Consider the following 26738-nt stretch of genomic DNA (forward strand, 5'->3'; position numbering starts at 1 on the left):
AACAGTATACAACAAGCTACCACCTATGAGGGACAAACGGTATCAAGGTCAAGGACAACAAAAGTCATTTAGGACACAGTCTATGAATCTGATGCACTTGTTAGATCCAAGTCTTGCACAAAGTTAGAGAGTAGTAGACAAAATCACTTGTAGGGTCACAAGCTGTTATGCCTGTGAAAAGAGTTGGAACCAATTCAAAAAGGAAGGTAAGCCAATGCAATTCCCAAGTGAGAAAAGTGTGGCTACAGGCAGTGAGGTAAGTACCACATGCCTAAACAGTACCTGGGGTTAGAAGAGTGGTCTAGCTGTATTATGTCTTGCTACAGCGGTGCAGACCCTTGTTCCTGTGCCTCAGTCATGGGGACAAGAATGAGGATGTCTGAAGGGCTTCTGGAGCAGTACTTAAGAGGTCAGGAGCAGCACAGCAGCAGGGCTCCACCGTACAATTCAAAGGTCCAGGAGTTTAGAGCAAGCTTCGTTCTTTCTTCGGGAGGTGTTTCTCCCAGTGGTTGACTCTGCCTTTAATCCCAAAACCATTGCCTTTTAAGCAGGTTTCTCCCATTCATGCACAGACTGGGCTGTCAATCACAGCTGGGTGGCAAGAACAGCCAGCCAGCCAGCCAATCAGGACTGGTTGCATTCAGGCATTCCTAGAGACAAAGGACAGGGGAGTTTCGGGACCCTCCCTCACATCCTGTCCTTCCACAGAGTAAAACCCAAGAAAGACCTTACAAACAGAAAATTTGCAAAAAAAGACATGCCATTTTGACAAAATGGTCACTCATGGGTGCTGTACTGCAGCCGAGGGTTCAGCTTGCAGTAGAAAAGCACAATGGTAGGAAAAAGTAAACCACTGCCACCAGCCATTTAAAGTAGTGAGGGTAGCACAAATGTTACGTGAGAATGTAGGATAAGGGGCTATTAGGTAACCCCCCGCCCCCTGCCCCAAGTACTCCAAATAAGATGGTGTGTGCTGGACCTACAAAGAGAAAAGGTAAGTAAAGTCAATTTCACTTTACTATTCTTAGGAACTGTAGTTTGCACAAGAAAAGGTATTTAAACCTTATGAGAAATCTAAAGGATGTCTCAGTGACACTGCATTGAAGGTGCTGTGTGTCACCATACAAAAAGCAGATGCCTATGGATTTTGTCAGACTCCAAAAACAGTGAACACACAAAATCCAAATCAGGTAAGAACACAAGTATGTGAGAAAAAGGTCTCACTCACTAAAATTAAAAAGTCCTAAATCAAGCAAAAGAGCTGGGGGTCTCTAAGGGTGAAGGGAATTAGCACAGAGAAATGAGAAATCTCCATAACATGGCCTCGAGCACTCTGTGGTAGGAATCTGTGCTAGACAGCAGGAGGTACACTTTGGGTGTATCGAAGTCTAAGTATGGGAACGTTCTTAGAGGAGGCTTAGGATGCATGTGTGCATTTGGCCAAGATTAGGATTTAGCAGGGCTGGCTAAGTGCCATTACTCAACCCAGGAGATCAGGCATGTGGAGGGTGCTGAGGATGGTCACGACAGAGCGCTAGTGCAGGAGACTAGATATGCACCTAGCTAGAACAAAATATGTCCTAGGTTGTCGTTGTATTCGAAAGGAAGAGGTGGTGAGGCATGTCTGGTGTTTTAGTTCAAAACGGTTATGTGACCAGCTAGACCGAATTTGCCGAAGTCGCAGCTGCATTCTAGAGTGCGTGGATGGATAGCCATGCCTGCAGGAGATGTCCACTGAGGTGGTGCATTTAAGAGAAAATACCCAGCTTTGATAACTGTGGCAATTTGAGCAACCATGTTAAGGCGAAGACGAAATAGAAAACATTGATGGTATATCAGGATGCACAAATTCAAGTTGCAAGCTACTAGCTAGCTATCATTTTAAAAAAGTCATTCACCACCCCAATTTAAAACATACACAGATTATACAATTTCTTATTCGGCAAGAGTCGAATATCACAAGCAAATGGCTAGTGACGAGTGCACATTTTGCACCCAGTGGTAAATCACATTCTCCCCAACCTCGGGCACCGCCCAGAACCTGCATCATTACAGCAATCTTGTCTGGATTCAGCACCAATAGGGTAGAAAGAGAAATTAGGGAGCAAGAGGAACCAAAGCGTGTCAGGGGAGATGGGGAAAGGAATCTGTGCCAGACAGCAGGAAGTACACTTTGGGTGACAGGCATATAAATTTAACTTTAAAAACACGAAATAACAAAAGGCCTTCTACCACTCCGCCCATTTCCGTTCCTGCTATTCACTTTACAAGGAATAATCTCCAGCAAGAAAATAAAAAAATAAATACTTCAAGCCCTTATTAGCACAACTTTGTATGGCTCTTTATGCCATTCGTTGAGCTATAGTGAAGGTTAAAATGCCATTTTAAATAGTTTTTGTCCAAACGTAGTGCCTGCCATCACACTTTCAGGGCGGCGTGGGACTTGCTCTTAACTTGAGTAATCACTACACACAAGAGTTCCTGTTGAATGAGGAGGAGAGTTGAAATCAAGGTTAAAACGCCACAGGATGATAACTCAAGGAAATTAATTGCAATCAGAGCAGCAAAGCACTTATAAGGTGCACTGGGGCCTAGAAAATGGGATCGATAGCCCTGGTGAGATTACTCAGGCATGCAGTGCATTTTATAAAATGTATTTTAAGCTACAATTCCCCTTCAAGGACCCATCTTCATAAAAACGACCTCCCTTGCTGTGAGAATCCCGCATCTTCAGTCTAGAGCCAATGCAAGGTGCGGAGAGAATAAATGCTCCCATAAACTACATTTATTTCCAAGCATATCTCTGCATTAAGGATATGAACAGGGTGCCAAGGTCAGGCTTAAGTGGGCAATGAATACATTTCCTGGTAGGGTAGTCGGGCATCTTGAGCGCGGCACACTGATGCTTTCTCTTTGGTGGGGGCATAATACCGGGTGAAATGGAGGCACTGGCCTTGAAAAATCGTGTAGGGGTGGGGTGGCCAATTAACAGTTTAAGAAGACCTGAAACCTTGCAAACGGTCACATTTGTGCCAGAGCAGAATTGTGTATCAAAGAAACCTATGTAAGCAAGGGTCTACACACAACCTGAAAAAGTGTGTATAAAAAAAATAAGGTATCCACAGTGGCAACTGTGGAATGAGGGCAGTAGTGAAAGTAACCATTAGCTATTGGTTCGTTTTTTGGCACATTTTGCATGTTTTTGCTTCAAGGAAGAGAACAATTTCTTTACCTCAAAATGATACGAATGAAGGCTGCAGGGCCTATACAAATCCAAAGATTATTAAACAGAGGTGAGCCGAAATTGAGAGGGTACAGGTTCCCTCAAGAAAATGTTTTCTACCTCATTTCAAGTTAATATAGCCTAACAGATAGCGAAAGGGGTCATTATTGTAGAATAATGACCCACCCCCAAAAGTTATGGCCCTCGGCAGGGCCGGCCTTAAGGCCAGCAGCGCCCTGGGCGAACTGGCGCAACCCCCCCCCTCCCTCTCGCCCACCGCGGGGCGGAAGGGGGCGTGGCCAGGATGGGCAATTTTTTTTATTTTTTTTATTTTTTAACCTCCTCGCTCCCCCGAGCTGGCGTGGTGGCAGAAGGCGTGGCAGGCGCCTCATTGTCATTGAATGAGCCCGCCATCGCGGGTTCATTCAATGGCAATGAGGCGCCTGCCACGCCTTCTGCCACCACGCCAGCTCGGGGGAGCGCTTGGAAACATCCCCGGAGCTGACGTGGTGGGGGGCTAATGGAGCCTTTTCTTGTGAAAAGTGTCCACGCGGAGGGGCGCATTTAAATGCACCCACCGCCGCGGGCACCTTTTACAGTAAAAGGCCGCCTGCTGCGCCTTGTCCAACAACGCCAGCTCAGGGGAGCCCTTGAAAGACTCCCCCGAGCTGGCGTGGCAGGGGCAAAAGGCGCCCTGGGGGGCGTGGTGCCCCGGGCGGTCGCCCGGCTCGCCCCCCCCTAAGGCCGGCTCTGGCCCTGGGCAAAGCAGGGGGCCTTAAGTTAGGGAAGGGTCATTATTCCACGTAATGACCCCTGTCAGGGTATAGAAGGATTTTAGCTCATAGTACGAATAACAATACATGTCAATGTGATAATTAAATTACACAAAATGGGGGATTTCAAGATGACGCCCGTTACGAGGAAGACATGAGCAGGGGCGCTCTGTCGGGAAGGCCACAGAAGCAGTACACTACAAGACCTAAAATGCAATTATAATTAATTGTCGGGGGACAAAAGGAACACAAACCAGAACATCTGAGTCTCAGTTTACAAAAAAAAAGAAAAAAAAAAAAAGAAAAGAAACGTAGAGGCAGGGACCAAGGGTTAAGGCGCCGTGTGTGCAGCGTAGGGTAAAGAGCCACGTGCAGTGCCACTCGGAGGAACACGGAAAGGAGAAGAGGGCAGCAAGGAGTGGCAAAGAAGCGAAGCTACAACTGCGACCCTCGAGGGAAGAGAGAAGCACGGCCAAAGGCCACCGGCGGTCCGAGACGGGTCTGCTTCACTGGACCAAAGCGCAGACACATTACAGGGAGAGAAGAAATAGTCAACCCTTGCCCTTCCAGGCTGGATACGTTGTAACGATAGGCGGAAGCAAAGCCAGAGCAATACCGTAGCAATACCGTAGCAATACCGTAGTCGAGTCTAAGAGGGGCACACGCACATCGTGATGAGGTGAGCGAAATAACCCCCCTCCCACACAGTAAAACAAGCAACATTTGGGGGAGCCCCTATGACCAAAGGAACAGTGTAAACATATAAATAGAGGGCAGGAGAAGGATAAACTCTGAAGTCTGCAGCCAAAGTAAGGGAAGGCAAGTTTTAGAAAAAAGGAACAAGCTCGGAGTAGCACCTACAAGGAGGTGGAGCCCGCCCAACCCCCCAGCCCCATGCAGACAACACTGACGAAAAGGGAAAAGTTAAAAAAGGAGGGGCCCATTAGTCTTGATCAATCCTGACCAGTGCAGGAAGGCATCTGCAACACCAGTTGGGTAACTGTGCCCTGATCCCAAAGGGAAAAGGGGAAGAGGAAAACCGCCCCAAGTCGCTCCACATCTCAATACCATTCTTCAAAGAGGCCTGCATCGCTGCTGTCAGGGGCCGACAATAGACGGTGAAACACAAATAGGGGAGGGAAAGATGGACGAACAGAGTGTGGAATGCTTCACTCAGATGGCGATGGACAAAGAGGCCTTGAAACAATGCCTAAAAGAATTTCAAGAAGAAAAAAAAAAAAATCACAGCATCTTTTCAGGACCAAGTCTCAATATTAAAGGTGAAGCTAAAAGCCATGCAAGAACCGAAGGGAGGTATATCCAAATTGGAAGAAAGGACAGATGTAAGCCCTACAGGAGTGGTTGAAGATACTGAGAAAAACGTTGGAAGTGCTTGAACATCTCTCGAGACTCTCCCAAAATGTGGAAATTCAATGTGAAGATCTCGAAAATAGGTCTAGAAGATCAGACATATGAATCAAGAATTTGACATAGGAGATAAAGATCTTAAGGAGACGATCCAGAAATTCTTTGGAAACCTGCAGGGAAACGCACCACCTGAGGCGGTCGTATTAGATAGAATTCATAACGTAATTGTAATTTGTTATTTATAACGTGCTTAATACCCAGAGGATTCTGAGCGCGGACGTAGGGCCAAAACGATCAGGCCCCAAAAGGAGACATACAGATGTCCTGTGGCAGTGACATCCTACGATTAGAAAGAATTTTGAAGGCAGCGAGGATAGCGGGCCCCACAAGGGTAAATGGAGCCTTGGTACATCTCTACCAAGATCTAGCCCAATCCACCCTACAAAAATGGGAGGGCTATGGGCCCAGTAATAAGAGCTCCGATTCAGAATCAAGTACAGTACAAGTGGGCATTCCCTTCTGGACTTATGTGGAAGGGTAAACAACAGCATATCACCAGTGTAAGAAAGTCATGGTATCAAACAGTGAAGACAAACAAAAGTGATCACAGTTGAAGGGTGTTTATTGAACTTCAATTGGGTTTGAAAAACAATCTATCTAATCCTAAATCTAAAGATAGGCGCAAGCTACAACCATCAAATAACAAAGAACGCTGTCCCGAGTCTGGTCAAAATAAAAGTGCCTATACTAATAAAACTATTGCCAATCCTTACTTCTATATACAAACGGTTTGGGAAACAATGTTATACAAAAGAAAAGTGTTCAAGAAATTATGTCAGGATAGTTGAGCCGTTAGCTTCCCTTACCCATATTTTTAGCATGGAACAAGGCGGCAAACGAGAGTTTAGCACATACTCTTGGCTATTCTAGCATGAGTCAGTTCAAAATCTCAGTATCAGGACCTTCTGTGCCAAAGTCTCTTATTTCAGAGGGCCTGATGCGACAAACAAACATTGAAAGTTCCTTTCTCTTCAGGATTCTCCTATGCACAACTTCTCTAGTGATTCACTGTTAACCCGGGGTGCCCCTCCGCCGAACTCGAACCCACTTTAACAAAAAACCTCCAACTGGTCTCCCTCTGCCGGGCTCAGACCAAATTTAACTCATTTATCAAACGTTCTTTACTATATCAAAAGCGAAGACTTTCGACTGTGCGCAGGATTTTGCTTGACCCGTCACAGGACCACTTTGATAAACAAGTCTTTGTTCTCTTCTTAATATGTCCCTTTTAACTTTCATTTCTGCCACTTCTCAACTAGACACCTTACAGATTTCGATTGATCACCCACGCAGTGCTGGCCCACTCTGTCAAAGGTATCGTAATCAAAGTCTCTTCAAAGTTCGAACACTCATCAACAGTTCAACTTTACTTGCGTCTTTTATCACACAGGTTTTAACAATGATCATTCCACGGCTCGCCATACAATACTGCTGCTTGCAACCTTGGCTTCAACACAGACCGGTCTTGTATTGGTCTCCCCAACTCACCGGCTGTGTTGATTTCATTGAATCTGCTTTGTTCTTGGGGTCAAGGACGGTACCACGGCGGCGGCTGCTGCTTCTCCCTGCCTCGATTAGTGACGCAGGAGGGCCCCGGGTATCTCTGACACACAATACAGGATTCTTCAGCTAGTTTTCCTGGTCTTATACTTTCTAATCCCGAAGGCTCTTGAAAGGAACGGTTTCTTGTCGGAAAGGTCAAGGGGACTTCCCTCCTTGCGATCCCCTCCTGCTTTGCAGTCTTTCTTCTCTCATTCAGCTGCCCTCTCAAAACTGTTTCCTCGTGTGCTTTGCCTCGCTCAGTGTGCTTTGGTGCTCCCCCTTTTATCCGAGTGGGGAAGCTTAATGGAAGTCAGGTGTCAGTGATGGTCAGTAATTGCCTGACCTCGCCTGACCATTGTATTGGACACGTCAGTATACTGCTCGGGTGTTAGTCTGTTTTCTCCCAGAGCGGGCTGTCTGTGTGAAAGTGTTTGTGGAGGAAAAGGGGGGGGGGGGCACTGGGTAGAGTTCCTACGTATCCTATCTCATAGGATGGGGTAAAGGTGTTGCATGAAAGAGATACCGTGTCTCACCATCCTGCGTCCCACGCCCCAATGACCCCAGACCCAGGTGATCCTCCTGCACTGGTCTACCTCTAGGGTCTGGATCCAAAGGAGATGGGCGTACCCTGGCCACCTGAGAGAGAGATACGCAGAGACTAGTGGGTGAGACACCTTCTGGTTTCTCACACCACTTTGCAGCGAGGGTATGAAAATACTGCAGTTGATAGTTGAAGACACAAATGGCACAGAACCTAGTCAATGCTTCCATTCCCGCAGGAACAAACCGTGGGAGCAGTCAAGAGTGCCAAGGGGGAGGAGAGGTCTTCCCGCAGGTTTCTAAAAAAAAACTAGAAGAATGGAAAGCAGCATAAAGGGAGGAAATGGCATCGGACTGAAGAAATATTTTTAATAGCTATTTGCGGGAAAGGCACACTCGTGATGGGGCGACAAGCACAGAGGATTGGTGGGGAGTGTTCACCCATACAAAAGAAGGAGAATCGAGACATTCTGGGCGTCAGGCGACCTAAGCAAAGGAGAGACCTTTGGGACATGCCTAGGAACCTTTGTGCCTATTTGAATCAACAGGAGGATCTTGGTGTACCCCCCACAAGGTGATTTCTTGGGGCCAGGTTCACGTGTCAATTCTGGGGAGTGTAACGCTTTTGGAGTCAATAGTAACTTTGACCAGACCCTGGGAGTTGTTCTGTTAGTTGGGGAGAGGGAGTTTGTTGAAAAGGGAGAGGGGGTTAATGTTGGGCTTGAAGGTAAAGAAACTGGGTGCACTGCTAGCAATTCAAATTATTGACATAATATACAGAGACTGAATTCCGCAGTGAAGAGACGCAAGGTGGAGCAATAGCTCCAAAGGTAAAAAAAACAGAAATCATGGTGATTCAGGAGACCCACATTCACAAAATAGATAAAAAAGGATTTAGGTTGCGATCATATGTACATATCTTTCAGATGAACGCACAAGATAAGACAGGGGATGCTTATAACATGCAGGAACATACCTAATATAACATTTTTAGGTACAACGCAGGACAACAAGGCTAGGTATCTTTTGTTAGGATACAAATGGGAATTTTACTACTGCGACAGTATATGCCTTAAATTCAGGACAGGATGGTGTTCTGAGAATGGCCCTAGCTCAATTGGAAGAGGTTGCTACTGGAGATATAATCTTGATGGGAGATTTTTATATAGCATGGAAAAAAAGATAGACGTAGCAATATACACCAAGGACATGGAAGCCCCTCAAAGGCTATAAAACGAAGGTTTACACATTAGTCTCTTAAGGATACATAGAGAACTATTAAAGCTAAGGAGAAGGGTTTTACTTTCCATTCTCAAGTACATCAGTAATTCTCCCCTATCGATTATATATGGGTCTCGGCTCCCATGATTGGGAGGGGGAGGGCATTGGAGTTAGAGATGATCCCTCTGTCGGATCACGCCCCCATCAAAATGGCACTCAAATCCGAATATTGAGAACAGAATATTGAGAACAGTCTTTGGAAATTGGCTTTCCACAATGAATTACTTAAGGACAATGGGGACAAAGTCAGGAGGTACTTTGAAGATAACGTTACTCCAGACATATCTTAATCGGCTCTATGGGATGCCTTTAAGTCAGTCCTTAGGAGAGACCTGACTGCGTTCAAAGCCATGAGAGACAAACAACGGAAACATCTAGAAGGCGATTTAGAAGATAAACTGAAGGTAATTATGAAGGAAATGGAAAAGCACCTTAGTATAGTCAGCCGGAAGGAATATAGAAACAAAGGGTCATCTCCAAGTATTACGTACTAGGTGGCCAGAGAAAGCCCTATTAAATATGAGGCAAAGGTATTACGTAAAATGTAATAAGGCTGATTGCCTCCTGGCAAGGCAGCTAAGAGAAAGAGCAGCAGACAGAATGATAATAAAACTCAGAAACCAAAAGGTGGCAATTACAACGGAACATACAGATATAAATCAATTTGTGGAATATTACTCATCCCTGTATTCATTGTATAAGCCAGGAGAGCCTTCCTAAAACAATTATATAAAATCGCTTTAGCTTCAAAAGATCTCACCCACGGAGAGAGAATGCTTAGATGTGGATATAATGGTAAAAGAGTTCCTACAGATAATTAAAACAACTCCTGATAAATAAAGCACCAGGACCAGATGGGTTTCCAGCATCATTTTATAAAACAGTCTGGGCAGATTTAGCCCTGAAGCTGACAAAATTATATAAACACCTTTGTTAGGGAGTTTTATACAAGTTGCTGTCTGTGACAGAACTTGGAAAAGCCCACCTTATGTGGACAAGGTTACACATCTTAGTTTGGGCCTGAACCACAAAAATGTTTGGTAGAATGGCAAGCAAACATGCTTATTCCAAGGAGGAAGGAGGGCTGTAGTGAGGTACAAAGAACTCAGAGCATACACTTAGTTCAAGAAGACATTTATGCACTTAGCAGTTATATAAAAAAAATAGGCATTTATTTTTTATTTATTGGTCACTTGATAAGCACTTATACAATTAGCAAATCTGTTTCAAATCACCAACAGGGCAACAGAGTGGGTACAGGGAAGGAAGACAATGAATTACAACAAGGATAAATAATTTAACAGTACAAACAAATCAGATGAATAATAGGGAGGGGAGACTAACCTACTATGCCTTGTGAGTGTTCAGAATGTGCAAGTTCAGAGGTGATAATTAACAGGTCAAGTAAGTACTTTTACACAGTAAGAGAATATAAGATCCCTCTGGAGTATTCTTTAGATAATAAACCACACTTGTAGTAACTTTTAGAATACCATTGGTAGTCATAAATCAGCCCCCCAGGATCAAGCAAGCAAACCACAGGTAAGTTGTACCAGGGGTAGGAAAGAACCTTTAGCTGACGAAACAGTGGCTGCAGGATGGTTCCAGCCAAGAGGCGACAGCAGACTCAGTCACTGGCTTCTCGGTCTTGTCAACAGAATAAAGGGACTTTGGTGGATCTGGTGACAGCTCTCCTGCAGACACACGCCCAGCAAAGGTTCTTCTCAGTTCTGGCTTGTTGGTGCCTTTTTCAGGATTGGTGTAAGGACTGTGGGATGTTTCAACCCACTAGTCCAAGCCCTGCAACATTACTGTGCATTGCTTGCAGCAGAAACATCAGAATGGCCGCCGGAAAGCATGCTGCTCGCTAAAAATCACCAGAAAGTGTGCAGTAAAAATATGAAAAATAGGCCGCCATCCACTTTTGCCTATGTCAGTGGTAACACCGGAGACCACTGCCAAAACCCATCATTTGGCTAGCCACAGAGAAAAATCATTGCAAAAGAAACGGAGCCATTTTCAAAATCCGTTTTTCCCTGGCTGTCAAAATTGCAAAAATCATGGCTCACAAACCACACAAAAAGATCCAACCTCCTTGTTGGGTGTTCCACATCATTCTACTGCAAGAATCCCCATAAATACAATGTCAGCAAGAAACATACGTTATCAGAACAAAATCCACTTTTAAAGATACTTGATGGAAAGAAATCTGTCAAAAATGGGTGCAGTACCCTTACTCGCTGCCGACAGGTGCTGGCGATCTCTAAATCTGACAGGAGAAATTTGTGTTTTCAAAGCTAAACATGTCAAAGAAGGGATTTCCATCAAATGCGTATAGAGTGCCACACATTGATTTTCATGTTGAAAAAGACTGGAATTAAAGATAGCTTTGCTTATTTTAAATTTATAAATGTAATGTTTTCACAAGGAACTATGTATGTTACAATTGACCATAAGACAACCTAATTCAGCTAAAACTTCCAAGAGGCTTTCTTCCCCTGAGAATCTCCCACCTTGTTCATTCCCACCAAAGGAGAGGATTTCGCATTGGCATGTTAATCAGAAGGGGAGGAGATTTCCTCTGCTGCCCTGACCAAGAAACAATGGGTTCCTTTAACTGAATAGAAAATGCTAATTCGGGTGTGACTGACAACAACTACTCTGGCAGGAAGACAAGCCATGCGACCCTCTGACTCAGCCCAGCTATGGAGGCGGGCCAGACTGAAAATGTGGATTGAAGTTGAAGTAAATGTATGTTTTAGAAAAATGCCTATAACAAATTGTACTGAACTGACAAAAATATGAAGCTTATAGGTTGCTAAAATGAAAAATTTGCTCACAGTTTAAAACTAATATGGAATCTGTGCGATGTTCTGAGACTGAATCCCGGAAATTATTCATATTCCAGCCATTGTGTTTATGTTAGGAACATGAAAAATTACAGGGATATGCCCAGATGGGATGTGTATGGTGCAGAACTAACATTGAGAAACCCACCAAAAGTGTGAAAAAGTTGTCATTTATGAACTAAAGCTCGCAGGAAGATGAGAGTTGGACAGCATGGTACCTTAAGCAATCTGTCATGTAATTATGTATTAACAAGTTGTGCATCTTGGAAATATGTATTTTGGGGAAAATAGATTTCCTAATTAAAAGCAAAGGGGAGGGATTTCCTTTGGACCATAAACAGTGTCATCCTACTGATCCTGTCTCAAATCAGGAGAGGGGCTATTCTCTGACCTATCAGATCCTTAGAGGGTTGGGCATAGATAATCAGTCTCCCCACCCACTTTGAAAATGGATAAATAGGGACTGTTGAGGACCCAGAAAGACACTTTCCACTCATCAATTGATTCCTTGGCGAAGCACCCTGCAGGAAGATCCAGACTCCAGACTCTAGACTCTAGAACCAGACCCAGAATCCAGACTCTAGAACTTTGAAGTAGAGAGGCCTAATCCAAAAAGCTGAACCCTTTTTAGCAGGCCTTTAAAAACCTTGCAAACCAGATGTTAACCCCTAAACCTCCAAGGGGCACCACAAAATCCAACAGCCTGGCTGAGCTGTTTTGCTTCTGGCCAAGAACCCGTGCTAGAACCCAAGATCCCGACCAGTCCAGCAGAGCTGTAATCCAGAAACCGTCAGGTCAAGTCCAAGAGGCCGCGCAGACCAGAGTGCCTTGCTGAGAGCAGAGTCCAGGTGCCCCGATCCTGTCTGGTGGCGAGTGAAGTCCAAACCCCTGACCAGATCTTTGACGGGCCTATTCCATTCCAAAGCCATAGTTGTAAGTATTTAGTGTAGAACTGTCCAGAGTCATCTCTTAGTTTGAAGTAATCCTATTCAATCCATTTCAACCTATCCAGAACTGCATTATAGAATCTTGTGTCCATCCTGAATTCTTCTCATTATATAGTCTGTGATAATTGTAGTGATATTCATCTGTGCGCTGATATTTTTGAAGAAAGTCAAGTGTTCTGGCGCACAGCAATCCTAGTGCAAGGCACCCTGTTCTGGTGGTTGTCCCGTTGGGTATAGCCCCCTAGTATAAGTTCATATTGGTTCCTAAATCTTTAAAGCGCATCTTTTATCTTGAAATCTTGACTCTGTTTCTGAAAAATCTACCTTCACAAAAACCTCTAACTTTTGAACCATACTTCCTAGAAACAAAGTTTAAATGTCATTTTGAAGCTAACATCCTCAGCTTTCAAACAAACCCAAAACATTCTAATTCCTTACAGTTTTTCCGCAATCGCATTTCCCGCACACTGAAAAATTGCCGCAAATTTGCAATTTTGTTCAATTTCACTCTATATAAAATAACTATTTCTTGATTTCAACTTCTGGATTTCGTTTTCAATCTGCTAATCAGTCTACAATCATTGCTAGTGTTGACCTGAACCAATCCAAAGCAACTCACTCGTTCTGAATCCCATTTAGCGAATTAAAATCAATTTTAGCATTTTCTCATCCATTGCAAATCACATTCAAAAGCATTTTCACCTGTTTTTAAAGCATTCCTGTTCTCTCTAAGCTTGCTGGGGGGAAGTGGGATTGAAACTGCAATTGTTGATTGTTATTCCTGATACCTGTGTGCCCTCATTCCATCTCTTCATATTGAAATAGTGAATACATTGTCTTTGATTAATTTCATATCAAGTTGTATTTCTGTGTTGCATTTCTTCCTATCATTGCAATCTCTTGAACCCATACAAAGTATTCTCTGCTACATTAATCTTCCTATTCCTACTCCTAATTGATTAAATAGATTGTTGATATTGTAATATTACCCATTGCTGATCACTGTTCATATTCAAAAGTGGGATATTCAGATATTATTCATATTCATAAAATAAATCTTTTAATTTGCAAAACAATTTCTTGGTTCAGTGAGACCGGGGGAATTGAAAGAGAGGGGCGTTATATAAGGGTACATCATCCAGAATTAAACGAACTTTGACCTAAAAATATATAAATAAGGGTTTCCATTGGGCATCCCGTACTAGGCATTGACTTAGTTGGAGTGTCGGATTGAAATCACTTATAGGACGGTTGTCGCGGCGGGTGACTTCTCGGTCCTGGTCTTGGGTGAGGGGACTTTTGGGAGCTGGATCAAGTCACTGTAGGTTTGGGAGCCTGCCCTAACAGTTTCAGGCGAAACTGCGCTTCAGGAGACGATGCACAGTGATGCAGCGGAGTATTGGCGAATTGCAGGCCGTGGAAGCCGCAGCTCTTCAAGGGATGCCACAAAATGCAGTTCGTCTTGGGACTGGTTAGGTCCACCAGTCCAAGGGAGGAAGTCGTGTTAGGATCTTCTTAGAAGTGGAGGTCGGGACAGCAGTGGTTACTCAGGAGGCGCGCTGGAAGTTACCAATGTGGTCCTTCCTCGTTCTTCGGATTCATATGTTCCAGTGCTCAACTCTGGGTTTCAGCTCCAAGACCTTTGGATTCAGGAAGCCCTGCTGAGTCCACCAATCGTATCCCAGGTACTATTCAAACTTGGAGATGGCTGTCTAATGGGGACAGCCAGTCTCCCAGTCTGAACTGGTTTCTCTCAGGCACACTGCAGAATAAAATACAGGGGGAAGGGTGGTTTCAGATGACCTCTCCCGCTTCCTGACCTGCCAGTCAATAAAAGGGTCATCGCAGGTTTTCCAAGAGCAGCCTGGTGAAAACAGGCCCGTTGTGACTCTCTTTTTTTAATATAATGGTTTTGTAGCTGAATGGTTTTGTAGTTTTGAGAAACAAGAGGACCCTCCACCACCTAGCAGAGTAGAAGAAAACAAAGGACAGGCCATCTTGTTTAGGGCTTAAAGTACAGCCACCATTTTGTGCAAATGTGTCCCTTATTGCTGCTGTGAAGGCAGCCTGTAATGAAAGTTCATAAAAAGTTGTGTAAAAGGTCCACTGTAAGCTGCCTAAACAGAGACGTGTCACAGTAACCAAAAAGTTGCTAGAGAGTTGAGAAAAGAGACACATTGAATCCCCTCAGCACCCCACATAAGGTGGGGTGTGCGGATCTAGCAAAATAAAACACACGTAGGATAAACAGTATCCCCTGCCTTGGTAAATTGAAGAGCATGCCAAGTAACGTAAAAACAACTACAGGGAAACTCGAGGACACTCCAGCAACACTGCACAGAAAGTGCTGTGTACTGCTTTAGTAAACTGTACTTGCCTTTTGAAATGGGTGGAAAGCATGACTCCGTAAAGAAATACCAAACTCTCTCTCTATAAGGATTTGGCTGACATGATGTCCAAGGATTCTCCCATTTCAATGGCCCGATTTAAACTACAAATGATGTCTGTACTTGCCACGCTGGGATGGTAGAATATGACCTGCTTGAACGACCAGGAATTGTGAAGAAAATACGTTTTCAGTTAGATTGGGCGCATACTTCTGACCACGATCATCTTATCTTAAACTCTGTCCTAGTAATCATGTCAGACAACTCTTCATGAGGTTCAGATTAAATCTTTTTTATTCCAAGGAACGAACCAAGTATTGGAAAAATTAATATCCAACTTCAACGGACCAATCATGTTGTTTTTGTCATAGCTTAAATGAAATAGAAACTCTAAAACATCTAACTTTACATTGTCAGTTTTTTTTTCTTTTTTTTTGAGTATTTAATCAAAAATTTGATTTTTACAACATCGTTTCTTTTCTCTTTCTTTTGTCCGAATTTGGATATCTTAATCATTTGATTCTGTAGGTTAGAATTTCTGGTCGCTTTACAAGGAAAGTCTTAGTTTTCATTTCGTTTCGCAGTGAGTTTTTCTGTTAAAGCGTCAAGGATTTTGTATGTCGCTAGTTGCCACGATGTGCGGTCACCACTTATCCTTTTCCACCATGTATCTTCATCAGTTACTGTGGAGCTTTGGCAGATATATTTCATATAGGGGCGGCGGAAGTTTGTCAGGCTTGGGCAGGACAGTATAAGGTGGCGAATGGTCTCTTTTTCGTTGCCACAGAATCTGCAGGTGCTAGTCAGCGATTGCTTCCTTATGTGGCGGATTTCGCTGGTGTCCACAAGATTCAGTCTTGCTCTGATTATAAGATTGCGTGCCGCTCGGCTGGGGAATCTTTTGATGTAGTTCTGTAGATCGTCACGTTTTTTCCATAGCGGTTATAAGTGAGAGAAAAGCTTGTATTCTGAGGCTGCATCTAAAGTGCGAATCCAGTCCATGTCTTTAGTTTTTTTTATTATTCTTGTAGGATTGTTAATCAGATCTTCTTCTGTACATTCGATGATTTTCAGTAGAGCTTGGTTTTCGTTTTTCCATTGACTTAGCATGATGCAGCTTCCCTCTAGAATTTCTTTGGACACCAGGCCGTGGAGAAAGGAACCGTTTGGTAGAATGCATTTCCTATTTAGCATCAGAGTGTTGCAGTCTACAGTGCCTTGAAGAGAAAGCAGACTGAGTTCTCGCCGGATCAGTGTGATTGGCGTTGAGTCCGGAAGGGCAAGGGTCGTCCTCCAAAAATAGGCTTCCAATTTGGGCAAAAGAGTCTTGGGTAAGCACGGCAACGCTTCTGATCCATATGTAACCATGGGGACCACTTTTTGCTTGTAGAGGTTCAGTAGCGGGATGGTGGAGAATTTACCAAATTTTCTGTCTATTGCTTTGCCTTTTGTTGCCAGGCTTCGGATCTTATCGAACAGGGATTCTTGCATAGACGTTTCTTTTGCTGAATTGTCCAAAGTTATGCCAAGATATTTGAAGCTGTTTACTCTTTCAATTTTCGTTTTTTCCAGGAACCAGTTGTATTTGTCCCGAACTCTGGTTTTGCGCTCCATCACCATGATTTTGGTTTTGTCGGTGTTGATTTCCAAATTGTTCTCGTTACAAAATAGTTGTAGATTGGTGAGTTGGCGCTGGAGGCCTATGGGCGTTAAATACAGCAAAATAAGGTAATCCGCATAGAGCAGTCTACTGATGGGTGTTTGTGCTATTTTTGGTGGGAAGGATCGGATTGAGGTTTCGGAATGTTGATAATCTCCCATGTAAGCGATAAAGAGCGCCGGGGCCAAAGGGCAGCCCTGTTTGACTCCCCTATGCGTGTTGATCTGAGTGGATAAGTTGCCTTGCTGATTTAGTCGTACTTTAATGTTGGTATCTGTGTGGAGTGCCTTAATCGGATTTAGAATGTCGCTTGGGCAGCCCCAGAAAGATAGTTTCTGCCAGAGTCTGTTGCGATAGACTCTATCAAAGGCTTTGGAGAAGTCTATGAAGGCTGAGTACGCTTTTGGGTGGCCGTCTTTTATTTTGCTTTTCAAGATGGTTAGGAGGAAGATGTTGATCGTGGTTCCCAGTGTTTTTTTGAATCCGGCTTGGAAGTTGTCATTGCACGGAGCTTCTGTGGCCCAAGATTGGAATTTTTTTAGGAGAAGGGACCCGAAAACTTTCCCTATAGGGTCTAGTAGCGCGATAGGGTGGTAGTTTGTAGGGTCTTGCTTGTCGCCTATCTTATAAATCGGGACCACTATTGCGGACAGCCATGTAGGAGGTATCGATTGTGCAGCCACGCATCGTGTGAACACGGATCTTATGAATTTGGCCCATTCGATTGGATGCGATTTCAGGTCAAAGTTGGTGATACCGTCAGGTCCCGAAGCTCTGGATTTATTCAATTTTTTAATGATGTTACAAATGTCATCTAAATCGTCCAGCTTTGTCCAGGTGTTAGTTTGGTTTAGGCGATTCAGATCAGTCGACAATGGTTTCGGACGCTCGTATTTGGATAGAGTGTTTGGCAGCTCGAAGAGTGATCTAAAGTGGGTGGCCCAAGTTGCTTCATCGATTCAACTGGTAATTGTCCGTTTTTTTAAAATCAACGTCTGTGTGTATTGGGTCCGTTTTTGAATAGTTCATCTGTTTCCATAGAATTATTGTGGATTTCTTGTATGTGGGGAGAAAACAAATCCTTGCTTCTTGCATTAACACGTTTTTGATTGCTTATTCAACGTAGTCTAGCTGAGACATAATAAGCATGTCTAATTTGTAAAAAGCTTAAGTAATTGTTGCAATCAGAGTTTTTATATGGAAAAACAGTTCCTTTTCTTTTTCTGCTCGCTGTGACTCTCAACCTTTTCAGCGACACGGACTATATCCTATAGACCTTCTTGCCTTGTGTTTCAGTTACTATTGTCTAGACCTCAAGTGAATGCATATGATTAAAATGGTTATGTATCTAAAGGATTAAGCGATTAGTTATTTGGCACATTTTACTTTTGTTTATTTATGTATTTCGATTGTTACTTGCCCTATGAAGATTTCATGGAGTGGTTCAAATGTTAGTAGATTATTCAAAAATTGCATAGAAATGATGTTTTGTTTTTACATATCAAATTAAGTGTTCAAGTATTTTAAAGGTGCTTGCATCAAATACAATTTCTCGTGATTGCAGTAAAAGAAAGAGTGCGTGTGGAAAAAGGGTCCCACTCGCTCAGAAGAATCAGTCGAAAAATCCCAGAGTCTAGCAAAAAGTGCTGGGGGACTCACAGGTGGAGAGAATTTCACACAAAAATGGACATTTATTCTAACAACCTTCAAATCCACAGATGAATTACTCCATCCATGGAGGAAGCTAAGGTGGTATTGTTCTCCAAACCAAATAAAGATCCGACCGTATGCGGACCGTACCACCCAATAGCATTATTCAATAGTGATGCAAAAATATATTCAAACATTCTAGCAGATCGCTTAGAAAGGCTACTCCCAAAATTGATAAACCCAGATCCGTCAGGATTTATTAAAAACTGCCAAACATTTGACAACACCAGGGGGTTATGTCATTTAGTGGAGAAGAATGGATAAAACCGGAATCCCAACGCTTCTTCTCTCCCTAGATACCGAGAAGGCTTTCGACAGAGTAGAGTGGTCTTTCCTTTTTTTGACTATGGAATCACAATTTCTACAGTTGGTACAGGTCAACTATCGCTCGCCGGTGATAAGGCTTTCAGTGAATGGTCCATTAGCCCAACAAACTGCCATCCAAAGGGGCACTAAAAAAGGGTGCCCACTATCCCAGCTTTTGTTTGCTTTATATTTGGAACCATTCCTAAAAACGATAAGGTCAGCGGATAAGATCAAGGGAATCCCATTTGGGAGAGAAGAACACAAGATAATAGCATTCGCAGATGACATGCTGCTGGGGTTGACAGAGGCAGACTGCTCACGGAGTGAGGTTGTTCAGGAAATCAGGGAATTTTAAAACATTCAACAAAACAAGATCCGCATTTATATAGAAACACAATCCACCACGGGTTATGTTCCAAACACTGATGGCAGGGAAAAATGAAGGGGGCTTATCCCTTCCTAACTGCACAAGATATTATGAAGCGGCACAAATTAGGGTGTTTTGGAAATGGCTCACAGGGAACTCAACCAAAATCTGTCTGAGAATGGATAGGGCATTACTGGGGGCGTCATTAGCGGAAGTACTTTAGTTACATAAAACGGACAGACCCAAAAATATTCCTAAAAGCTAGATAACGGCCCTGGTCGAAGATACGTGGGACACATTAAATGAAAGTCAGCATATCCTCGCCCTCCTCACCATTTATCACTGTATTTTATAACGCACAGTTTGGGCGTGGAATGGAAAGTGGGGCTTTTAGACAATGGAAGAAGGTGGGATGTCTAAAACTGAACGATATGATGCAGGGGCAGGAGATAAAAACCTTCACGCAATGTAAGGCGTAGTTTAGGGTAGGGGATGGAAAGCGGCTTCAGCATTACCAATTGCAACATCGAATCTCCAACCCACAAATGAAATGGTCAGCAAACAGATTACTGACTCGGTTTGAAAAGTATATTGCATCCCAAACAAGAATAAAAAACCTAATATCGCTGTATAAAATATTTATGGAAGTGGTCCCACCAATTCTATGGCCCTATATGAAGAAATTGAAAAAATTCTGGGACATAACATACGACAAGACCACTGGGACTGTCGGTGTAGAAATATTCCGAAACTCACTAGAGCCATACAACTCAGGGAAATGTGGAATACGGTCCTGGTCCAATGACATTATACCCAAGACCTTCTACATAAGATACTTCCAGCTAGATAACCACAATGTTGGAGGTGCTGCGCAAGGGAAGGGGATTGGCCCCATATATGGTGGCAATGCCTTGAGATTTCAGCATATTGGGCATCGGTGGTATAAAGAATCGAAGAGATACGTAACACAAACAGGAAGGTAGGGATGGAGGAATGCCTGCTTGGGCTATGGGACCCAAAAAGGTAGCCACATTCCACAACTACAATTCAAAACCTATATGGTGCGGATTACAGCAGCACTATTAGCAGTGGTGCAAAAATTGAGACAAAAAGGAGACCCCAGGAGAGCATGACTGGATAATAAGTGTGTAATTCTGTGGTGTTAGAATGGATCACATACTCAATTAACGGAGAACAAAGGTTATTCCGACAGCATTGGGGTCAGTCTTAACATTTTTACAAAACGATTATAGGAAATCATTCTGCCCACAGAGGTTACAAATTCTCAATATCATATAATGATCGAAGATTGCCATAGAGGTCGGTTAAACAACCAAAGGATACAGCAGCTTTGGATCCAGTGGAGTGGGAAAGGGGCGGTGGGGTGTTCCATTGTATGGTTTGAAAAATGGAAATGCTAATAAACATTATTTCTTTTTTTAAAGTATCCAAAAACATGTTAAGTAAAATAAGATTGGTTTTATTTTGTAAAATGCAAAAAAATAGGTTATCTTAATTGCAAAAATGGTCGAACTGGAACAGTTTTAGTATGAGAGGACATTAATCGCAATGTTAAAGATAACGTTTTTCTATACAAAGGTGAAAGCATTGTGTAGGTTTTAGCTTTCACTTTGGTGTGTTAAATTAGGTTGGAGTGTCTTGTAGGAAATAATGCATTGGTGTTTCGTGAATGGAGAAAAAAAGCTTTGTGTCATTTCCCTGGAGGTTTCGGAAGTCAATGTCAGAAAATGTAGTAAATACCAGTAGTTACTACTCACTGTATTTGAAACATTCCGATTGCCTGGAAGGACAACATAGGGGCTCATTAAAGTTGGGTCGTGCGGGTAAAATGCGCCAGAATTACCATATACCGCCACATTACCGCACCGCCCAACTATAACATTGGTAGGCAGTTGGATAATTCACCTCCAGCTCTGAGCTGGTGGTAAATCTGACATCTTTCTGCCACATTTTGCCCCAATTACTGACAGTAATTCTGGCAAAAATGCCCAATAGGGTCCTATGGACGCATTCAAAAATGGGGGTTTACATCGCCACTTGTAATCTGGCGGTAATAGTGCCGAACCATATGGCAGTAGCAGTAATACAGTTTGGTGTCATCCGGGGGGATTTAGTGCCCAGATACCACCAAACGCATAATGTGCCCCAATGTCTTAAATGTGTTAATAGTGGTTAATTGAATGAGATTCACAATGGAGTGCTATTTTAAGACAAATAGATGAATTATAAGGAAACTGTCTGAATGTCATTTGGAGAATACCATCCATAATAAGAACGAGCCCTTTAATACTAGATGGGCATTTTGAGCCATCTGAAGCCGCCTTACCACAGAGAGCAACTAAAAACGACACCAAACAGGAAAAGGCGATATATACAGGAATCGATTTGCTATGAAGAGTCAGTTCGCACACACATAGTTTTTCCCAATGTAGCAAGAGGGAGGAGGAAATTATCATAGTTTTGATTTGCAAGCCAAGTGTAACAAGCTTAGAACAGAACTTCAGATGAGAAGGAATCTGAGAACAGTGCGAAGAAGAAACAGACAGGCGGTCAGATTTCTGCCAATCATAATGACCCTTATCGCTCTGTAGAATTAAGTAATTATGCTACATAGGTTGTTCATATAAGTTCCTGACGTTTCATTTTTGAGCAACCTTTCCTTTACCAATTTTTTAAAAAAGGTTCTAGTTTTAGTGCTTTTTTAAACCCCAAGAGGGAATGCAATATCAACTGCACCCCCCTAGAGGAAGGCTATTCAAGATTGTTTAATTCTGGTGCAAATTGACATTTCCAAAAGGTGATTGTGACCTTCTAAAGGTCAAAGTCCAAGCAAATAAACTGATGGAGCCATAATGGCAGAATCCCTCATAAGGGGTGAGCTATAAAAAGAAACCAAGCTGGGCAGTGCCTTGGCACATCAGAATGGCTTGTGTGAGCTCTTGTCATGAATACATGTAGCTTTGGCAAAGTTTCTGGCTTTGGCCACAAGACATCACTACCCCTGCAAGCAGGTAATCCAAGCTGAATCTATATGTATATTTGTTTGTGTGTTCGGGATTGGCTCCAGCCCCATAACAGTTGGTGAGATGAAATCTTAGCCTAAGGTCGGCATACCAATCTGGGGTGTACCTGTGATGGTGAAATTTGACCAACCACACCCATTTGCCCTGCACAGGATGGGGTTCTACCCTGTGCTATCAGTATAGGCGGTTTAGGGAGATTGACGATTTTGCGATTTTTCAAAAATAGAAAATTATGACACAATAAAACATACACAAGGCTATAACAGACTCCCACGTGCATGTCAGCTACAGACCCGTGCAAAGTGAGGTGGTACTGGTAGTATAAGAATATTTGGAACACTAGACCATATATGGAGTTCTGCGACCTGTCAGCTCAATAGTATTTGGCTTTTCTTTTGCCCAGTAATGATATAATGTGGCCCACTATTATGATCCCCAACGATTTCATCTATACTGCTGATCAGCTCCCATTGCCAGAAGGTAAGAGAACCCATTAAAAACAGCAGACACTAAAGAGAGTGTTTTTGACCAGAATAAAAGATTCCTTTATCAATAAACTACACAGATAGACATTCATAAACAGGATATGGCATCCAAACACACGTTACTCCATATTTAAAATAGGGCACTTTGAATTGAAGAGCAATGCTCTACAGACCTATTTGTATTATGTTTCTATACACGTTAATTGAGATGGTCAGCATTTTAGCTAGGGTATCCACGTCTTGGACCTAAAGGGGGTCAGTACCCAAATCTTCCCTTGGCTATGAAGGTACCACACTAGGATTTGGGTATTCTTTATTTAATGCTTTACTGAAAGGAGAGCATTTTCTAGAAACATATTCGTGGACTGTCCTCTAAATGTAACAATTTGTGACTTTATCTGGTTTCCATAGGGGATAGGTGTGCTTTAAAAAGGCCCACAGTTCCCTAGTTTTTGGTTGTAATACTTTGACCACTGTGACCGTCGTGCTAGGGGGTGGGTATAGTTAGTGCAAAAGGACCAGGGGTCCTCGTGTCGGTTTTTTTTTTAATTCCTTTTATTTTTCACTTAGTATCTCAATCCCTGTGTCATGTATAAACAGTAAAAGTCCTTGATCAGTCCTATTATTCGTTTTCTGGAGAGATCAAACTGTAGTCTGGCATATTTCATTTAATTTGAGTGCCCAGGTACAGTGTTATGATGATCCGACCGGTTTCAGTGCTAAGGACCACTTTCATCAGGCTAAAACAGCTAGCGGGCGGTGTGCTGTTGTAGTTAAAGAAGAAGCTGGATCTAGCTTGTGTCATTGTAGGACCTGCCCTAGACAACAATGACTTCTCTTGTCAAGTCGGTCCTAGTGTGAGACTGTAGAACTTCAGTCCCACTGCAGGTGCTGACAGTGTTCAGCCATGTGCAAAGCCACCTGTTGTGCCACGTTCCTTGTTGTAGCGGGTCGAATTTTAAACTAATAGCGCTGTTTCCTGATCCCCGAAAAAGAACAAAAATGGAGGGCCCATTCTTCCTAGATGGATTTTAAACAAGTACTTATCAAAATGTCCTTTTGCTATCTAAAAACACAGGGATCATGTGATCGAGCTATGTTAATGGTGTTCTTCCAGCCATGTCAATGGTGTTCTTGGGAAAGCATCAGGAGATGAAAAGCCACTCAAAATGTTCAGACTGAGAGCCTGATTCTGAAGGGCATGTAAAAATAGAAATGTTTTGTTCTTTGAAGGAAGGACACTTTTCTACATTGCACCAGATTCATTTGGAATGCAAAAGTGGTGGATTGCAATATAATACACCACTTTTGTTCAACAATCCACATACTCACTTTATGGATACTGACCGCACCAAACACTATTCTGCTCACTCAGCACCACCTTTGCAGCTAAAAAAGAAAATGCTAAAGTACGGCACCCATGAGGTGTCATTAAAGTGGATGGCACTCTAGTTTAAAATGGAAAGAAAATGAAGCTAAGGACTTTTAAACCTACTGGTTATTCTTCCTAAACGTACTGTATTAACCCTGCTATGCCTAGCAGTTTGGCACATTTATACATTACCGAAAGTGCTACCGAGGATCTGTAGACTGGATAACACTTCAGTAATATAGAAATGTGGCCTTAAATGTTTCGGTTTTCCAGTCGATGTGCTGAGCACACGGAAAACCAGTAGCGCAGCTTCTGCACCCACTTTACGCTACATTACATTATAGGGCTGCTGTCATGACAACTCAACCACTCCTCCCTCCAACCTCAGAATGGAGGTGAATGGATCTGGAGGGGGGGAAATGTATTTGTAAGTGGAATTTATCATGTCCTCAGAATCGGGCCAGAGTGCCTTGAGCTTTTTAAATTCTAAATCGCTCTATGTGAATGAAAATATTGGCAAGTCAAACCTAATCTTTTATACACAATCTACACCGAAATAGGCGACCGGGCTCTTACCAACATGTAATTTGCTCTCCATTCGTGCTGTATTACAAGCAAGAATGCAAAATTGCATAATCCGTGTGCACTTACTTCATTTCCCTCTCGTCTTCCTCCTGCTCCCGTTGTTTCATCTCTTGCTCATAGTCCTTGTACTTCTGCAGCATGGACTCAAAATCCACAGTTGCCTGACGCTGGTTCAGCTCCTTCAACTCCTGCAGATTCTCAAGGACTTCCATCTCTAGTTTAGAATCTTTTGTTCGGTTTTCCAAAACCTGGAATGCAAAACAAGGGATTGAGGGATGTTGAAATATGCAGACGAATAACATTGAGGGATTTAAGGAAGCACATTATCCAATATATTTGAATGCCACAAGAGGAGTTTAAAAAAGTGATTTTTGCACAGCAATCTGTACCACTGGGACAGAGCCCACGCACATTAATATAGTGCTCGCAGGAGCTCAGGCTTCAGACATTTCTAGCCTGCTTTCACATGGTTTTGGCTACCACCTATTATAGTTGTCAAGCATCTTGGCCATTATGGCCAAGCATATCACTCTAAAATAGCAAGTGAATGCACACAATGCCTCACACTTTCATTGCCTGGGGATTTTGCAGTTTTATTATATTTCTTCCTCCCACTCCCATCCAAGACCCATTCCAAAAACAGCTATTAGGTGATCAAGATGGGACTAACACAAATAGTGGCCTGCTTCAGCATCCTCTAACAAATTATCAAAACTGCTGCCGCAAGATTACTGTGGGGGCTTGGCAGCTGTGTACACATTTGCCTAGCTGTGCTATGCTTTACTGGTTTCCAGTGACCTTTAAAATGCACTGCAAATCCCCACGCATTGTGCACAGATGTTTCTTTGACACCTGACCAGCTGCTTGAGTGCCAGGATCCACTAGAGAACTTGCAATTGGTCCTTTGCTTTTGCAAATGTTAGTGGCTGTTAGGCAAAGTTTGAATGCAGTAAGGCAAAGTCTGAATGCAGTAAGGCAAAGTTTGAATGCAGTAAGGCAAAGTTTGAATGCAGTAAGGCACAGTACCCTCTAGGAACACTACAAACAACTATGACAACAGGTATAAGCAACCCAACCTTTCGTATAAGCTTGTTCTACACAGTTTTGGTAGTGTGTTGATCAGCCAGGCTTATCTCAAGAGGGGAAATGTGAGCTGTGGTGGAGTTACACAAAGATTCACAGTTACAGGTATTCAAATAAACTCTTACACTCAAGCTTTCTTGCCTAAACAATTATTCATGTATTTATCAGTCAGTTATAAAGCCTTCTTTAGAAGGGAGCAATATACTAGTAACACACTTCAATACTGTACACTCTGAGTTTCTGAATCAGACAAGACCTTTTTGAGATGGCCCACAGACAACCTACACCCACAGGCTGAGGACATTAATATCTTACTGTTGGCATTCAGAACACTCTTAAAAGATTGGTAAAAGGCAAAGGTTATTAAAACACAAGAAATTACAAATATTCATAAGCAGGGCAAATACTTTTAGATAGCACTTAGACAAGTCATTCAATTCACATAGGCTAAGCCAAAGTCAATGGGCAAAAGTCTTTGTATAGGATGCAGCACTTCAGGTAAGTAAATGGAAAAGTCTTTGCACAAGTTCTTAGTAGTCATTGATAAAAAGAAAAATGTAATGTAGGGCCACAATCTGATTAGACTTGTGAGTTGCAGAAGTTACAAGCACTTCTACAGTAAGAGGTAAGTTCTCTTAGACTTGTTTTACAGTACCTTGGTAAAGAAGAAAAGATGCAATCCGATGACTTCCATTACTGTGCAGCGCTCATTGTTCCTGGGCCTCAGTCGTGGGGACAAGAGGGAGGGAGGATGTCGGGGGATTCCTGCACCGCACTGGCAAAACTGGCAACCAGCAAACTTTACTTTCAGTGGCTGTTTCGCGTTTAAGCTCCTTGAGGTACAGCAAATAGCAATGAGCCTGGTTGTCAAGGTGGACTGTCCTTACTTCTGGGGTCCCGTACTCTGCTGAGGGGGCTCAGGCTTGGTCAGTCCTGCTTCGTGGGAGTCTGGAGGATCTTCCAAAAGCTTTAGGCCAGCTTAAAAGTAACACAGAATCTGGTGTCCCTCTCCCTGGCTATACGGTTCCTGCAGCAACTCTGAGGAAATTCAACCAGCTCCGAGATGGGTATCCAGGTGGCTTACTTTGGAGTTGATTGGTCCCACCAACTCAAGGGAGAAGCCGTCCTTGCAGGGGCTTCTCTGTCGATGCAAACT

General features: G+C 43.0%; 1 protein-coding gene across 2 annotated transcripts in view; it reads right to left on the reverse strand.

Annotated features, from left to right (window-relative positions):
• Nucleotides 1-26738, reverse strand: part of YJU2 (YJU2 splicing factor homolog) — a 236698-nt gene that overhangs the window by 118808 nt on the left and 91152 nt on the right. For both annotated transcript variants that reach the window (XR_011303929.1, XM_069649384.1), the window contains exon 5: nt 24566-24747. Coding sequence is in view for 1 of the 2 variants with exons in the window: in XM_069649384.1 (XP_069505485.1) it covers nt 24566-24747 (182 nt within the window). In the remaining variant the exon portion in view is untranslated. The remainder of the gene's footprint in view (nt 1-24565; nt 24748-26738) is intronic.

This window comes from Ambystoma mexicanum, chromosome 1p (genome assembly GCF_040938575.1).
Source record: "Ambystoma mexicanum isolate Mex_15411 chromosome 1p, UKY_AmexF1_1, whole genome shotgun sequence".
Taxonomy (NCBI): Eukaryota; Metazoa; Chordata; class Amphibia; order Caudata; family Ambystomatidae; genus Ambystoma; species Ambystoma mexicanum.